This window comes from Megascapheus bottae, chromosome 29, assembly GCF_031878675.1.
Source record: "Megascapheus bottae isolate mThoBot1 chromosome 29, mThoBot2.hap1, whole genome shotgun sequence".
In the NCBI taxonomy this organism is placed as follows: Eukaryota; Metazoa; Chordata; class Mammalia; order Rodentia; family Geomyidae; genus Megascapheus; species Megascapheus bottae.
In genome coordinates this window covers 9,620,683-9,638,868 of record NC_143537.1, presented here as the reverse complement: position 1 = coordinate 9,638,868, position 18,186 = coordinate 9,620,683, and the positions used below count along the sequence as shown (strand labels likewise).

General features: G+C 43.1%; 1 protein-coding gene across 2 annotated transcripts in view; it reads left to right on the top strand.

Moving 5' to 3' along the window:
* Nucleotides 1-4,923: 4,923 nt before the first annotated feature.
* Nucleotides 4,924-18,186, top strand: part of Sec24a (SEC24 homolog A, COPII component) — a 48,932-nt gene continuing 35,669 nt past the window's right edge. Inside the window, exons 1-4 of one of the 2 annotated variants that reach the window (XM_090320887.1) lie at nucleotides 4,924-5,101; nucleotides 5,423-5,535; nucleotides 12,739-13,203; nucleotides 16,686-16,802. In XM_090320887.1, the coding sequence (XP_090177013.1) occupies nucleotides 5,439-5,535; nucleotides 12,739-13,203; nucleotides 16,686-16,802 (679 nt within the window). In that variant the 5' untranslated portion in view covers nucleotides 4,924-5,101; nucleotides 5,423-5,438. Of the gene's footprint in view, nucleotides 5,102-5,422; nucleotides 5,536-12,738; nucleotides 13,204-16,634; nucleotides 16,803-18,186 lie in introns of both variants that reach the window. The other variant, XM_090320886.1, reaches the window with a different exon arrangement.

The window sequence follows — 18,186 nt, the reverse complement described above, 5'->3', positions numbered from 1 at the left end:
TTTTTGTTTTTTTGCCAATCCTGGGCTTGAGCTCAGGGCCTGAGCACTGTCTTTGGGCTTTCTCAAGGCTAGAGCTCTACCATTTGAACCTCAGCACCACTTTTGGCTTTTTTCTATGTATGTGATACGGAGGAATCGAACCCAGGTCTTCATGCATGCTAGGCAAGCACTCTACCACTAAGCCAAACTCCCAGCCCTGAGCTCTCTTTTTGACAGTACTGGGAACTGAACTCAGGGACTTGTGTTTGCCAGATCAATACTCTATCAATTAAGTCATACCTCCAGACCCCTTTTCTATTGGTTATTTTCAAGGTAGGGTCACATTTTATGATAAACCTTGGCTATGATACTTTTATTTGTGCTTCCCTGAATTGCTGGAGATGGCAAGTGTGCAACACTCGACTCAGTCATTGTACTTCCCCTGTAACAGGGATAACAAGCATGGTTGTGATGAAGTATTGGGAACTTCTTTTTCTGGAACTGTATTAATTCCCCAATTTCTCTAGTAGCTAGATTTACACTTTGCTGAACTGGCTTTAAACTCTTGATCTTTCCATCTTAGTCCTGAACACATTTGGTTTCTTGAATCATTTTTCTCTCCCACCTTTTCTTTGTATAGCCAGTTTTCTCAACATTTGGGCCATAGCTTAAGTACCTCCTCCTGTCCCAACCTCTTTTTTCTTTTTTTTGTAAGTCTTGGAGCTTGAACTCCGCCTGGGCTCTGTCCCTGAGCTCTTCAGCTCAAGGCTATCGCCCTACCCTTGAGCAAAGCCCCACTTTCCCAAATCTCAGCCTCCTGAGTAGCTAGGATTACAGGCGTGAGCCTGTCCCAACCTCTTATTCAAATCAGGTCCTGCTTGCTAATCTGTTTTAGCACCGATTCTGTAATTGTGGCACCAAATTTGAAAATTAAAAGTGTGTATTTAGAGCTGCAAATGAGGCTTAGTGGTAGAGTGCTTGCCCAACATGCATGAAGCCCTGAGTTTGATTCCTCACTACCACATAAACAGAAAAAGCTGGAAATGGTGCTGTGGGTCAGATGGTAGAATGCTAGCCTTGAGCAAAAGAAGTTCATTAAAAGGTTTTCATCAGGGCCGGGAGTTTGGCCTAGTGGTAGAGTGCTTGCCTAGCATGCACGAAGACCCGGGTTCGATTCCTCGGTACCACATACATAGAAAAAAAGCCAGAAATGGTGCTGAGGCTCAAGTGGTAGAGCTCTAGCCTTGAGCAAAGTCCAAGGACAGTGGTCAGGCCCTGAGATTAAGCCCACGACTGGCAAAAAAAAAAAAAAAAAAAAGGTTTTCATTATTGGCTGTGTGTGACAAGTGTAGTTATTTTATCTTGGGGTGATAATGGGTCTTGAACACAGGCTTTGGGCTCTCACTTGCCTCTTTTGCTCAAGGCTGGTACACTACCATTGGAGCCTCATCTTCACTTTCTTCTTTTTTTGGCTAGTTAGTTGTACCTGAAGACTTTCATAGAGTTTTCTGCAGGGGCTGGCTTTGAACTGCTATTCTTAGATCTCAGCATGCTGAATAGCTAGGATAATAGGTGTAAGCCAGGAGTACAAGGCTTGTGCCGAAGCCTCACCTATAAACAGATGTCCTATAAGTAAGGTTTAACAACTGGCAATAGCACTAATAATTTTTTCATCATACTTAAGAGGTCACATTTTAAGAAAGCAAAGGATTAGATATCATAATAGCTAATATGATAATCATGTAACTTTTCTGGTATGTGATAACACTTCAATTACTTAAATTTATCTTTCCATGACCTGGAGAGCTATGCATGCCATCTTAATCCTCAATCTTTTAAAGTCAATTACTTGAAAACATTAAAAAAAAAAAGTTCAAAGACCTAACCATAGTATTTTGGAGGAATAACAACAAAGAAACATAGAAGTAGAAAAAAAATCTGGTAAAGTGTTTACTTATTTGCAAGTTACTTACGATTATTTAACCACAAAGAAGTTATTTACCCTTTTAAATATCTGCACAAAGATTTAAGATATTGCTTAAACAGAACGAAGTTCAAAGAAAGGTTTATTTAACCAAATCAAAACCCTGTGCCAAGGGCCAGGAATGTGGCCTAGTGGTAGAGTGCTTGCCTAGAATGTACGAAGCCCCTGGTTCAATTCCTCGGTACCACATACACAGAAAAAGCCAAAAGTGGTGCTGTGGCTCAAGTGGCAGAGCACTAACCTTGAGAAAGCCTAAGGACAGTACCCAGGCCCTAAGTTCAAAGCCCCAGGACTCGCAAAACAAACAAACAAACAAACAAAAACTGCACCAAGGTCAACAAACTAAGATTATTCAGGAACTTTCACATAAAAGAGAATTAAACTAATGGAAGTTTGAGGTTAAGTTTAAGTATTTACTGCTTTGAATAGTGACTCAAACCTTTCTTTTCTTTTTTGCTAATCCTGGGGATTGAACACAGGATAGTCCAAGGGGACAATTTTTGCTCAAGGCTAGCACTCTGTCGCTTGAGTCACAGCACCACTTCTGACTTTGTCTGTGTATGTGGTACAGAGGAATGGAAACCAGTGGGTACTAGGCAAGCACTCTACCACTAGGCCACACTCACGGCACGGCACCTCTAATCAATCTTTCTTTCTTTCTTTCTTTTTTTTTGGTGTGGCATTGGAATTTGTACTCAGTGCCTGAACTTGTTAGGCAGGTTCTCTACATAAGCCATGCCTCCATTCTTGCTTTTTGCTGGTTACTTTGGAGATGGAGTCTAGAGATTTTTTTTTTTTCTGCTCAGGTTGTCCTCAAATAGGAATCCTCCAGATCTCAGCCTCCAGAGCTGTTAGAATTACAGATGTGAGCCACTAACACCTGGCCTTTGTGTACTCTTCCCCCCTCCCTCCCTTCCTTTTCTTTTTTTCTCTCCACTCCCCTCTCTTTCTTTGCACCAGTTCTGGGCTTGAAGTTCCAGAGATTCTTTACTCAAGACTAATGCTGTTATCATTTGAGCCACAGTTCCTCTTCTGGTTTTTTTGGTGCTTAATTGAACAGAAGAGTCTTGTCTTTCCTATCAGTGTTAGCTTCAAATGATCCTCAGATCTCAGCCTATAGAGTGGCTATGATTACAGGTGTGAGCCACCAGAACCCACTTTGATTTGAAATTTTCTTATAGATATTCTAAGATTTAAAAAAAAGGGATGGCCAAAAATATCATGTTTTATCTAAAGAAGTCCTTCTATTTGGATCTTATAAAAGAAGCAACAAGTATACATTCACAGCAAATATACTTTTTGAAGGTTTTGAGGCAAATGGTAACAAAAACAGGGTTAGGATATATTTGGTTATTTGAATTCTTACTGCTTACTTGTTCTTTTCACATGAGATAGAATACCTCATCGCAGACATATTACAGATTTAGGTAAGATGTATTTCACCCACAGGTTGCAAAACTATGGCATGACTTTTTTTTTTTTTTTTTTTTTTGCCAGTCCTGGGCTTGAGCTCAGGGCCTGAGCACTGTCCTTGGACTTTCTCAAGGCTAGAGCTCTACCACTTGAGCCTCAGCACCACTTCAGGCTTTTTTCTATGTATGTGGTACCGAGGAATCGAACCCGGGTCTTCATGCATGCTAGGCAAGCACTTTAACCACTAGGCCAAACTCCCAGCCCCTGGCATGACATTTTAATTGACAGTACAAATCTGTGAGAGACTTTGTTATCAGCCCAGAGCCAGAACAATCTAAGTAGAATGAAAGGAACTAAGATCTTTACTGAGATCATTAGTTTCATTATCTAATTACCCAGTTTCTACTTTTATTTAGTCTCAAAAATTACAGTCTACGTGCAAAAACCGAACAAAAAACTCTTCTTGCCAAAAAAGTTAGTTTGAATTATTCGCCTAAATGTAAACTCTTGAAGAGGAAATAAAACTGCCTTCTTTGTGGTACTGTGAACTCAGGATCTCACAACTGCTAAGGAAGCATTCTAGCACCCAGCTACATTCCCATCCCATTTCTGTTTTGAAACAAGAGTCCAGTCAAATTGCCCAGATTGGCCTACTCCAGCCTTCCTCGTAGCTCAATTTACAGGCATTCACCAAGTTCTTAAGATTACAAATACCATTGGAATGTGCTAGTTAGAGGCTCTGGGTTTGATCCACACCACCAAATATATAAGGAGGTAAATAAATGCTTTGGGGATTGAGCTGTGTGGCTCAACAGGTGTAGCTCTTGATTGGCCTGCGTGAAGCCCTGGGAGAGGAAGGAGAGAATTGGGTTATCAATGAACTTTGGAGCCTCTGAACGACGAATAAGCAAGTTTCAAAATTAAAATTACCTCCGAATATTCCGAGCCACAAAGCAAAGGGCTTCCTCCTTGATTGCATCAAACTCTGTGTGTGTGTGTGTGTGTGTGTGCGTGTGCGTGCGGTGGATGAAGCTTGAACTATGGCTCCCTGAGTTGTCATGCTCAAGGTGGGTGCCCTCCCACCTGAGCTCCACAGCTGACATGTTGCTGGTTGATTGGAGCTGAGACTCTCGTGGATTTCTGCTGGCTTCACCCTCGATCCTTCGTTCTCCGCTTCCAGAGTAGCTAGGATTGCAGGTCATGCTTAAAAACAAAGCAAAACAAGCCCCCCCCCTCCAAGTCCCCCTGACAATGGACGGCGGAACTAGGAGGATGAAATGTGACATGAAACCAGGCCAGGCACGGTGGACTAGCTCAGCCAGCCCCAGCCCTCCCAGCGGCCTCCTCGATCCTCGCCCATGCCGGGAAGGGGACCGATCCGGTCCCGCTCACCCTCCGGGAGGCGGCTGGCTACCCGAGGCCCACGGCCCGCGCGGCCCCCCCACCCCTCCCCCGGCTCCGCCCGCGAGGTGACGTCCAGGCCGGCGGGGATTTCCGTCGTGGTGACACACGCCACTTCCGGCTGGAGATGGGAATCAGTGACGTGGCAGGCGGAGTCCGTGCACTGTCCTCGGGGACCCGGGACGCCGGGACTCGTCAGGTGGCTTCGGAGGGCAACCTTCGCCAGGAGAGCAGAACACCCGGGGAGAAAGTGTGTGAGCCGGAGCCGGAAGTGCCACGTGTCCCGACGGCGCCTGCGCGGCGGACGGCTGACAGGCACTTCCGGTCAGGGCCTCCCTCCTCTCCCGGCTTTTGGCTGCCGCCTCCCCAAGCCTGGCGTTCGGGCCCTCACCGGCTCGACTCGCTGACCTCAGCTCCCAGGCCGGGCCGTGGCCGCCCGAGGGGGAGGGGGGTGGGCTGGGGGAGGGGGAGGGTCGAGCGAGGCGCCATGCCTCGAGCTTGGTGAGCCGCCCTCGGCTCCCTTCCTAAGTCTTCAGCGCCATTCCCTCCCCGCGCCGCCCCGGACTCCCCTACGGCTCTTCGGCGGCCGCCGTCTTTCAGCCCTCGACTCTGGGTCGACCCTGACGAGTTTCGCTTCTCACCCAGACTTACCGCTGTCGTCATGTCCCGGCCGGGGGTACCGGCCTCCGGAGGTCCCCCAACCGGCCTGCAGGCCCGGAATGGGGCCCCCTCGGCCTCGGGGTCTCCCTACGCCAACGGTGAGTGCTTGCGTGGGGCCGAGGGGCAGGGAGCTGGCCCGGGCCTGGGTGACCTCTCAGCCGGATCATCCATCCGGCTCGCAGCTAATGAGCACCCACTGTGTGCAACTGCCCGGGGGGGGGTAGGGGGTGGCGGGGGGCGGGGAGGGGGGGAAACAAGGGTCGGTTTGGCGGATCTTGGATCGCTCTCAGGCGAGGGTCGTCCAAGTCTGACCCTTCCCCACTGCGCGCCGTTGGGAAGCGTAGGGTTTGAAGGCCGAGGTCGCTCTGTGGCCTCGCCATGGGGGGGTGGGGGGGTGGAATAAGCAGACGTGAATGAATGACTCCTGTTTCGAGTAGATGGATCTTCTAGGCTGTACTCGTCTCTCCCAGGACTTTTGCATGCAGCACAGGTCACGGATTTCAGTGGTTCAGCAGCGGAAGACCAAGGGGGGGTGGGGGGGTGGGGATGATCTCCTGTTTGTTTTCTGGAGGCCTTTTAAATCTCTGGGGACATGGTTTATTCGGCTCAAGCCCTCGGAAGCCCTGAGGGGTTTGTACGTGTGGCACTGTCATTTGTCATTCAGCATGAGAACGGTCTTGTAGCCTGGTAATGTTATACCTCTTCTGGGTGTCCCTAAATGGCCCTCCGTCGTGATGTGTTCAGCTTGCTTCTTGATGATTGTCATAGGGAGAAGGACACATTGTCTGCCAGCCAACTCGCCTACTTACCGGTTTACCTACAGATTTTTGGTTTATCAGAAGAAAACTGCTTAGAGTGATACTGAAGTGTGCTTGCTGAACGCATCCATTGGAATCTAAAATTACGGCGAAGTTGCAGAAAATAGCTGGTTGACTAAAATTGGCGGTTTACATTGTTTTCAGAGAAGACTACTGTTTTCTTTACAAAGGAGGCTCTTTGCAGGATTCAAAAAAATGTATATGCGAAGGCTGCTGTGTGGGCAGATGCCAGAATAATTAGAGGATTGACCCTGAGAGATCATTGATTCGAATCAGTTCTTCGTACTCTCAAGTTTATGGTAACAGATTGTGTGATATTTAGGCATCTTCACAATGGGAATTAAATTTTTTTTTTTTTTTTTTTTGCCAGTCCTGGAGCGTGAACTCAGGACCTGAGTGCTGTTCTTGGGCTTTCTTAAGGCTAGAGCTCTACCACTTGAGTCACAGCCCCATTTTCAGTTTTTTCTATGTATGTGGTACTGAGGAATCAAACGCCGGTCTTCGTGCGTGCTAGGCAAGCACTGTACCACTAGGGCCAAACTCCCGGGCCTTAAATCATTTTAAGACATCCACTTTAAGGTGAAAAAAGTAAACTAGATGTCATATGACCATTTTTCTCCTAAATTGTATTTTTACATGCATTCTAAATGGCAGATGGGCTTGAGCATTCAGAGTCCAGAGCACTGACCATTTCACCATGGGGCAATTTGCTGCAAATGCAAATTTGCTAAGTTTTATGGAAGTGTAGCTGTCATGATTTTGAAATGCTGAAGGACTTTAACTACAGGATGGGAGATGTTGTCACATTGTTGATTTGATGAGACCAAGAAACACTTGTTGCATAGCCTCTAACTTCTGTCCTTGGGAATAGGAAAGAATAACAAAGCACACTATGTATGTAAGGGTGCTCAGATCCAGCTGGGAATTCAGATATGTAACTGGTGATTGCAGTTCAGGGAGATAGTAGCTGGGAAAATGTGGCCAGTTGAGGAAGGCAGTTAAATCACAGGACTGTAGATGTAAACCTTTTGTTTCATTTATTTTTAAGTAGTTATACAAAGGGTTTTCAATTCAACAAGGCAGATTATAGGTACATTGCATCTTCATCAATGTCTCCCCTTTCATCATTCTCTCCATCTTTGCCAATCACATCCATGTCCTCAAGTTAATAAAGCCCCTTTTAAGGTAGAATTTCATCTTTCTCTTTTTTTTTTTTTTTAATTTTTTGACCAGTCCTGGGGCTTGAGCTCAGGGCCTGGGCACTGTCCTTGGGCTTTCTGAAGGCTAGAGTTCTACCACTTGAGCCACAACACCATTTCCAACTTTTTTTTTGGGGGGGGGGGTGTCATGGGGCTTGAGCTTGGCCTGAGCGCTGTCCTTGAGCTCTTCAGCTCAAGGCTATCTCCCTGCCCTGGATCCAAGCCTCACTTTCTGTTTAATTGGAGATAAGAGTCTCAGGTCCTTTTGTGCCCTGGCTGGCTTTGAACCTTGATCCTCAGATCTCAGCCTTCTGAGTAGCTAGGATTGCAAATGAGAGCCACCTAGGCACAGATACATGATACCTTTTTATTAGAACTCCTCAAAAAGCCAAGACATTTTGCTTAGTAATTAATTGTTACATTACATTAAATGTAGAGGTTGTCTAGACTTTTTTCCTCCTAAGTTTTTGTGTAAATTTGGATGTATTTCTTGTGTAGAAAGAGAGAGAGATTATCATGTCATAAGGTTAAAGGCAAATAGTGACTCCCATTATTTCATAGCTTTTTTTAAAAAAGTATTTAAATTAATCTACCAATGCAATTAGAAACTCCAGTATTATTATGATTGAAGTTTTGTAATGTTTGTGTATGTAATATTTACTTTTTTCATACATAGGATTAAAGAAGTAAAAGATTTTCTGTTTTTCCCTTTCCTTCTCACTATATTGTAATTTTATAAAATAGGCCTGGGAGCGTAGCCCAATGGTAGAGTGCTCCCTAGCATGCATGAAGCCCTGGATTTGATTCCTCGGTACCACATATACAGAAAAAAACGAAAGTGACACTGTGGCTTAAGAAACAGAGCACTAGCCTTGAGCAAAAAATGTCCAAGGACAGTGCCAAGGCCCTGAGTTCAAGTCTCAGGACTGGCAAAAAAAAAAAAAAAGAAGTATCTGACTTCCTCTGTATTGTAAGCTCTATGATAGCAAGAATGTCTGCTTTTGCCTAGTATTCATTCACTCTAGCCTATTTTGGTAATTACCAGCTTTGTTGAACAAAAAGTTTTGACTAAATTTTTATGACTGGGTTCACTAAATATGTATTTATTCACTGAGATTAGAGCTCACTTTGAACTCTCATCCCCTCTTCTTTTGGCAGTAGTAGGTTTGAACTCAGAGCCTTGTATTTAGACCCTTTACCGACTGAGTCATACCCCTAGCCCTTTTTGTTTTATTTTTCTGATCAGGTCTCCAGGTTTTTTGTTCTGTTTTTTTTGTTTTGTTTTTTTTGTTTTTTTTTTGTTTTTTTTTGAGGAGAGGTAGAGTTCTTTGGATTTTCTGTACAGCATTATTAGCCAAAATGTTAGGATGTGTGTGTTTTCAGAGGAGAGGGTCATCAATGGACCTATTAATTAAGCTTATTTTTAATATCTTTTGGAAGTAGTAAGTTGAAGATCTTATGCTGATTGGTGTATTTAGTTTTGAAAGTCATTTAACCTTTTATTCAGAGCAAACAAGCCCTGAATAAAAATGACATGAATGATATAGACAACTTCCATTTAGTGTTTTCAGTAAAGGCTGTAATTCTGGGTTCACATGATACTATTTGCATACTTCTATTAGAAGGTATCACATTGCCTGCAGTAACCATTGAGTTTCTTGTTTGTAACTGCTTGTAAACTGAGAACTCCTGAAAGACAGAAATAGTAGCAGTAAACGCTGAGCCAGGCAGGCTAAAATGAATTGTATGCATTGTCTCTTTATCTTTATAACAGCCCTTTAATAGATAATAATTGATTTTTTCCCCCCTTTATATCAGTCCTGGGGCTGGAACTCTGGGCCTAGGCCCTGTCTCTGAGGTGGTTGTTGTTGCTTTTGCAAGGCTAATGCTGTACCCTTGAGCCACATATCCTTCCAGCTTTTTGGAATTTAACTGGGGATAAGAATCTCACAGACTTTGCTGCCCAGGCTCACTTCAACTGTCCATCCTCAGATCTCAGAAGTTCTGCCTGAGCTAGGTTCAAACTGCTGTCCTCAGTCTCAGCCACATGAGTAGCTAGGATTATAGGCATTGAGCCACCAGTACTGACTCAAGAATCGATATTTTTACTGACAAGGAAACTGATGAGATTTTACATAACTAGCTCAAGGCCACAGAGGTATGAAATTGTGGAGCCAAGACTTAAACTGCTCTTGGCATACTTGATCTGAGGTCCCATCAGAACCTTGGCTTCTTTATGTTGTAGATATCTGTATTTCAGTCAATATTTGTTGACAGTTTTCAGAACTGCCACAGTGGGTTTTAATTCATGAACAGATTGTAATTTTTGTTGCTTAGTCCTCTTATTAGTGCTTATCTCAAGATTCGAGGCCAGCTCAGGCATGAAAATCTGTGAGACTCTCTTATTTCCAGTTAACCACCAAATAGCCAGAAGTAGAGGTGTGGCACAAGTGTTAGAGTGCCAGCCTTGAGAGCAAAAAACTAAGGGAAAGTGTGAGAACTTGACTTCAAGCCATAGTACTGACATTAAAGGGAAAAAAAAATGGAGGAGATGGGTAGAACAATGAAATCTATTGACATTGTATTAGGAAGGACAGACAGGATGAAGGAGAGCAATGGGAGCAGTGTGATTGGAACACATTGTATATAAGCATGGAACGGTCACCGTGAAATACCCCAAGTGCAGCTAATATACACTAATTCGATATTTTTAAATGTCTTTCCAATTAAAAAAAATTAAACCCATATCTTTATTTTTTCTAGTCTGTCACCTGTTAAAGACTAGCCCCTGGAATCTAGAGGTGTGGTACAGTGGTAATAGTGCTTTCCACCTTCAGCGAAGAGAAGGGAGAGCCGGGGACTGCACAGGACAACAGTCCTCTATTTAGACTACTTGGTTCAGTTTGCTCTAAAGGGGGAGCCCGGAGCATTCTTAGGACACAAGGTCAAGTTTATTCCTGCACGCAGGTGGCTCAGTCTAGATGGGAACAACCAATACCTGGACAACAACGGGACACGAAGATCACTGAGGGAGCAGCACTCAGGCTAAACTAAAGGCAGAAAATATCCCTCCTAAAGGAAACGGCATGTTCAGTTCCTGCAGTCATGGAAGGACATTCTGAGGAAAGCTCTGTGTGACATGAATGAAGTATTAACTCTTTGAAGTAGAGCAGGAATTTAGAACTACCTTTCTTCACAAGTGTCCACTTGATGTCTGGGGATGTGGCTCAAGTGGCAGATAGCCTGTCTAGCAAGCAAAAGGCCCTGAGTTCAAACATATCCACTTGGGCTTGGAATATAGTTCAATAATAGAGCACTTCTCTAGCACGCCTAGCCTTGAGTACCAACTCCATCACTGTCAAAAAAGTATGGATTTGAGCTTAAGGGTTCTCAGATCCTAAGAGAGCCTCTTGATGACTGGAGAAGAGATTAGACATTTGAAAGAACCTAGAGAGGGCTGGGAGTTTGACCTGGTGGTAGAGTGCTTGCCCAGCATGCATGAAGACCAGGGTTCGATTGCTTGGTACCACATACATAGGAAAAGCCAGAAGTGGTGCTGTGGTTCAAGTGGTAGAGCTCTAGCCTTGAGAAAGGACAGTGCTCAGGCCCTGAGTTCAAGCCTTGGGACTGGCAAGAAAGAAAGAAAGAAAGAAAGAAAGAAAGAAAGAAAGAAAGAAAGAAAGAAAGAAAGAAAGAACGAACCTATAGAAGTAGTACAGGCCAGAATGCTGGACTATATGGTAGCAGTAGCACTGTGAATTAAGATTTGTTTAAATAAACATAAATCGTTTAGTAGCATTTTTTTTTTTTGGTAGTTCTGGGTTTGAACTCTGAGTCTTGTGCAATAGCATACTTTAGGTCATTTGGATACAAATAAATTGCCTCAGACTAGTATTGCTAGAAGATTTCATGGCCCAGTTTTGTTTGGTATTTGTGATTTTATCACAGCTAGTTGCTGAAGAGGCACTTTTGTAACAGGTGCAACTAAAAGAAGGCGGCTATATGTTACTGACATAAGAAGGCTCTAGGGCTGGAAGTGTGGCCTCGTGGTAGAGTGCTTGCCTAACATGGACGAAAACCTGGGTTCAATTCCTTGGTACCACATATAGAGAAAAGGCTATAAGTAGTACTATGGCGCAAGTGGAAGAGCACTGGCCTTGAGAATGCCCAAGGACATTACCCAGGCCTTGAGTACAGGCCCCAGAATTGGTGAAGAAGGAGGGAAGGGGAGGAAGAAGGGGGAGGAAGCCCTACAACTACTGCTACCAATAACAAAACAAAAAAATTATTTTACTTATTACAGAGTTTTCACAATGCATAGCATTGTTCAAGACACAAATATATGTTTCACATAAATCTCATTATCATTTATATGAGATTTCCTGTTGCTGCTGTACCAAATATAGAAACTCAGTGACTTAAACTAACAAGATTTGTCATGCTGTACTGTGGAGATCAAAAGCCTGACATGAATCTCACTAGACTAAAATCAAGTTGCCTTCAGGGATGTACTGTTTGCTGATCCTCTGGTAAAGAATCATTTTCTTGCCTTTTCATGACGTTCTGGAGGCTACCTGCCTGTATTTTTGGCAGATGGCCTCTCCCATCTTCACAGCCAGCAATGACTTCTTGATCCCACATAGTATCACTATGAACCAACCACCCTCTTCTGCCTCCTGTTCAATCCTTGAGGTTGCACCAGGAACATCCTCATGACCTCATTTCAAGGTCACTTGATTAGCAACCTAAATTCTACCTACAGCCTTAACCTTTGTCATAACCTAACGTGATTCTAGGAGTTGAGACATAGGCATTTATTTCGAATTGGGCAAAAATTCTATTATATTGTTAGAATCCCTGTTCCCATTTGGTAGATGAGGACTCAGAACAACAGAAGTTAAATATCTTCTTGTTTAGAACAACAGAAGTTAAATATCTTCTTGTTGGAGCTTGATTCCAGGGCCTTTAAGCATGTTAAACATGCATTCTTCTTTTTTTGCCTGCCTGGGCTGGCTTTCAACTTCCATTCTCAGACCTCAGATCTTCTGTACAGCTAGAATTACAGGTATGAGTCACTGGAGTCTGGCTTTGTTTGCTTATATTTTTTTTTTTTGCATATATTTTACTTTCTTTTTCTTTCTTTTCTGTGCTGTTGATCAAACCCAGAGCCTTATGGATGAGTCACATGCTCAGCGCCTAGAGTCACATGCTTAGCCCCTACAGTATTTATTCTTTAAGTATTGTTTGTTTGCAAAACTAATTTTTTTCTTTCTTTTTTTGGAAGGTCCTGTCCAAAATGCACTGATGTCTTCACACATGTCAGTGAGCCAAGGATATAATACCCAGCTTCCAGGATCCTACCCTCATCTAATACCAGCAAAGACTTCAAGTCCACTGTCTGGACAGTCTAACTATGGTGGTTCTCAGGGATCTGGGCAGACTTTTAATAGACCACCTGTGGCTTTGAATCCAATGACACCTTTGCTCCATAGTGGTCCTGTTCCCCGAATGCCACTCCCTAATTCTCAGAACCCAGCTGCTGCACCAATGCCTTCTGGTAGTTTTCTTCCGGGAACTAATCTACCACCACCTTCAAATTGGCAATATAACTATACATCCACAGGATCACAGACAAACCATTGTCCTCCTGGGGCCCAAACAACTGTATCTGGGAATACAAATTTAACAACAAATCATCAGTATGTATCTTCTGGAGAGTCTTCACATCCAAACAGCTTCATCAAATCAGGTACTATTTTTACAAGATTGTTCAAAATGTAAAGATGTGAAACTTTTGCTTTTTTAGGTAATTAATACTTGAAACCCCATATAGAAAATTATTGTTTTTTTTTTTTTTTGTTTTTTTTTTTTTTTTTTTTTTGCCAGTCCTGGGCTTGAGCTCAGGCCTGAGCATTGTCCTTGGGTTTTCTCAAGGCTAGAGCTCTACCACTTGAGCCTCAGCACCACTTCCACACTTCCAGCTTTTTTCTTTTTTCTTTTTTTTTTTTTTGCCAGTCCTGGGCTTGAGCTCAGGGCCTGAGCACTGTCCTTGGACTTTCTCAAGGCTAGAGCTCTACCACTTGAGCCTCAGCACCACTTCTGGCTTTTTTTCTATATGTGGTACCGAGGAATCGAACCTGGGTCTTCATGCATGCTAGGCAAGCACTTTAACCACTAGGCCAAACTCCCGGCCCTAGTGGTGTTTTTTGTTAGTTTGTTTTTGTTGGTCATGGTGCTTGAACTCATGCCCTGGGTGATGTCCCTAAGCTCTTTTGCTCAAGGCTAGCCCTCTACCACTTTGAGCCATAGCTCCACTTCCAGTTTTCTGGTGGCTAATTGCAGATAAGAGTCTTTTAGATCTTCCTACCTACAGGCTGGCTTTGAATCATGCCTCTCAGATCTGCCTCTTAAGTAGCTAGAATTACAGACATGAGCCACCAGTGTACAGCAAAAATTATTGTGTTTTGTTTTTTTTTTTTAAATGTTGTGGGCCAGGAGTTTGGCCTAGTGGTAGAGTGCTTGCCTAGCGTGCATGAAGACCTGGGTTCAATTCCTCAGTACCATATACATAGAAAAAAGCCAGAAGTGGTGCTGAGGCTCAGATCTCTAGCCTAGAAAAAGTCCAAGGTCAGTGCTCAGGCCCTGAGTTCAAGCCCAGGACTGGCAATAAATAAATAAATGTTAAATCAAAAATGTAAGAAGTAATTTATTTATCTCAAAAACTAGTTCATAAATCGTTACTTCTTTTATTCCTTTGAAGGTATCCTTTGCTTTCCCCACCCCTCTCTCCTCCCACTTTCCCCTTTGTTTCCTCTTCCTTCTCTTCCTTTTCCATTTCCCCTCTGTTACTTGGTCTACATTCAAACTCCTGGGCTCAGGCAATCTTCTTCCCACTTTAAGCTTCTGAAGAATTGAGAGTATGTGTGTATGTAAGAACACTCAGGATCTGAGTTCAAGCCCCAGCACAGGAACCAAAAAAAAGATCCCCTTCCAAAACAATAATAATAGCCAATATCTAACTTAAACTGAGTTTCTAGTCTTCATCTTAAATTTCCTAACTTCATATTAGGCTACCTTTAAACATCTTTACATTGATTAGCAACCTGAGAAGGCTGAGTCTAAATCTGTACCTGTTAGTGTTATAAATTAAATCAGGTGTTCCATACCTATTATCCTAACTACTCTCGACTGAGATCTGAGGATCATGGTTCAAAGCCAACCCTGGCAGAGAAGTTCATGATACTCTTACTTCCAGTTAACCACCAGAAAACTGAAAGTGGCTCTGTGGCTCAAAGTGGTAGAGTTCTAACCTTGTGTGAAAAAACACAGGGTGAGCACTCAGACTCTGAGTTCAAGCTTCATGACCAAAAAAAAAAAAAAGAATTAGTCAACTTAATGCCTGCCTAGCATGTGTGAGGCTATGGAACAATCCCAAGCACTAACAAAGTAATTCAACGTAGCGGCTGGGAGTTTGGCCTAGTGGTAGAGTGCTTGCCTAGCATGCATGAAGACTTGGGTTCGATTCCTCAGCACCCCACATACATAGAAAAAGCCAGAAGTGGTGCTGAGGCTCAAGTGGTAGAGTGCTAGCCTTGAGAAAGCCCAAGAACAGTGCTCAAGCCCTGAACTCAAGCCATAGAACTGGCAAAAAAAAAAAAAAAATACTACTACTAATAATAATTCAACTTAAAAAATAGTGTAGTGAATCTAGTGAATCTAAAAGTATTATTCTAACATGATTTTTTTTAATCTTTTAAGCTTCCTTACTTTTTTTTTTTGCATAGTCCCTGTGCAAGAGTAACACAAAAATTCATGAAGCAGTCCATATAGATATTTTAAATTTAATTAATTATTATTATTATTATTTTTTTTTTACCAATCTGAGAACTTGAATTCAGGGCCTGGCCTCTGTCTCTAAACTTGGTTTTTGTTCAAGTTGTGTTAAAAACTTGGTTTTCATTCTACCACCTAAGCTAAAGCACAACTTCTGGCATTTTCTGTTTATGTGGTACTGAGGAATTGGACCCAGGATTTCAGGCATGCTAGGGAAGCACTCTCCTACTAAGCCACATACCCAGTTCTCTCTTAAATTTTGTTAAACATTAAATTGTTAATCTTTGCAGCCAGATGTGTCATGCATCTGGCCTTGGTAATGCTGAGTTGCTGGTGTACCTTGCCCCTTTGTTCCTGTGACTCATCTGTATTCCATAAATATGTAGGGATTCTTCTTTGATAAGGAAATTACATAGCTGTAATTTCTGTCTTCCTTTTTGCCAACCACGTAGAAGTCTTGTTGCATTATAAGAGTAATTAGTGACAGGGCCGGGAGTTTGGCCTAGTGGTTAAAGTGCTTGCCTAGCATGCATGACGACCCGGGTTCGATTCCTTGGTACCACATACATAGAAAAAAGCCAGAAGTGGTGCTGAGGCTCAAGTGGTAGAGCTCTAGCCTTGAGAAAGTCCAAGGACAGTGCTCAGGCCCTGAGCTCAAGCCCAGGACTGGCAAAAAAAAAAAAAAAGAGTAATTAGTGACAAAGATGTTTCGATTTGTTTTTTGAGAATTTAACAATATCATAGAGCTTGAATTCGTGTTTGGACACTGTCCCTGGGCTTTATTGCTCAAGGCTGCCACTGTACCATTCGAATTGTATCTCTACTTCCAGTCTTTCTTGGTGGCTAGTTGGAGATAAAGAGTCTTGAGGTTATCTTCAAACCACAATCCTTAGATTTCAGCTTCCTGAGTAGATGGAATTACAAATTTGAGTTACTGGCCCTTGCTTACTTATTTATTTACTCACTTATGTGTTTATCTCCGTTATGGAGCTTGAACTCAGCATCTGGGCACTGTCCCTGAGCTTTTTTGGTCAAGACTGGTGCTTTACCACTTTGAGCCATAGCACCATTCTGGGTTTTCTTGTGGTTAGAGATGAGTGCCACAGACTTTCCTTTCTAGGCTGACTTTGAATTGCCATCCTCAAGTCTCAGTCTCCTGAATAGCTAGAATTACAGGTGAGAACCACCAGTGTCCAGCATCATTTCTTTTGTGGTTTTAAAATTTTCTATTAGTACTGGGAATTGAGCTCAGGTCTTAAACCTGCTGTACTTGTATTCTATTACCTGAGTCATGCCCCAGTCCTATCTTAAGTGAAGTGACATGTAAAAAAACCAATGTTTCCATAGGTTCTGCACTTCCCTCACGGAATCCACCTTTGCCTACCCCTTTTCAACCAGGAGCTCCCCCTGGGCCCCCTCCGGCTGGTGGACCCCCAGTAAGGGCCCCAACACCCCAGAAACTATCACACACAGCCTCACCCCAGCCTTTGTTTCATTCAGCTGTAAACCAAGAAGGTAAGCAAATCAAAAAATAAAATGTTTCTATAGTTTTAATTTTCAACAGAAGTGTGAATTTTACCTGAATCCAGTGTTTTAGAGTCATATCTTTTTTAGAAAGTCCAGTATGGGATAGAGATGGGCTTCAGGAATTTAGTGTTTAAAAATGTTCTCATAAGCTGGGCTCAGTGGCTCATGCCTGTAATCCTAGCTACTCAGAAGGCTGAGATCTGAGGATCGTGGTTCAAAGCCAGCCTGGGCACTAAAGACCATGAGACTCTTATCTCCAATTAACCACTAGAAAACCGGACGTGGTGCTGTGGCTCAAAGGGTAGGGTAGTAGCCTTGAGATAAAGAGCTCAGGGACAGCACCCAGGCCCTGAGTTCAAGCCCCACGACCACCAAAAAAAAAAAAAATGTTCTCACTAAGCCTGGCGTGGTGGCTCACACCTGTAATCATAGCTACACAGGAGGCTGAGATCTGAGGATTACAGTTCAGAGCCAATCCAGGCCCAGAGTTCAAGCCCCAGGACCCATTAATAAAAACAAAAAATGTTCTCACTGCCTTATGACAGGCTGGTTAGTATTGGAAGCTCATTTGCATTCAGTAAGCAACCTCTATCTCCCTTCTTGTCTTGTACATACTCTGTTGCTGGGGGTTGTATCCAGGGTTTTACAGTAGCTGTAATTCATTTATGATCCCATAGGGCTTATATCCAGGATTCAATCAACTTTACATCTAGAATATTTGAAAATAAATTTCATTTATACTAGACATGTACAAACTTTTTTTTTTTTTTTTTTTGCCAGTCCTGGGCTTGAGCTCAGGGCCTGAGCACTGTCCTTGGACTTTCTCAAGGCTAGAGCTCTACCACTTGAGCCTCAGCACCATTTCTGGCTTTTATCTATGTATGTGGTACCGAGGAATCGAACCCGGGTGGGTCTTCATGCATGATAGGCAAGCACTTTAACCACTAGGCCAAACTCCCGGCCCATGTACAAACTTTTATTGACAACAGTCTGGCAATCTAGCAGTCTAGCATTTATATTGTATGGTATAACCAATCCGGGGATTATTTAACACAGAGCAGTATGTATGACACCGCATCGTAGAAGGCACGTGGGCATCTGCAGAGTTCAGTATCCTCAGAGTTCCTGGAACTTAAGGGTAAGAAGGAATGACTGAATGCCACTTTCAAGTTATTTTTGGATTCTCCACTGTTGGATAGTTTGCAAGTAAGGTTTTGCATCCTTATAATTTTACCTTAAGTATCATTAGAGAGTCTAGTTTTCCTTTCTTTTCTTTGGTAGGTAGATTGGGTATATATGAGATACTAGAGTTTGAACTCTGAGCCATATTTCTTTTTTTTTTTTTTTTTTTGCCAGTCCTGGGCTTGAGCTC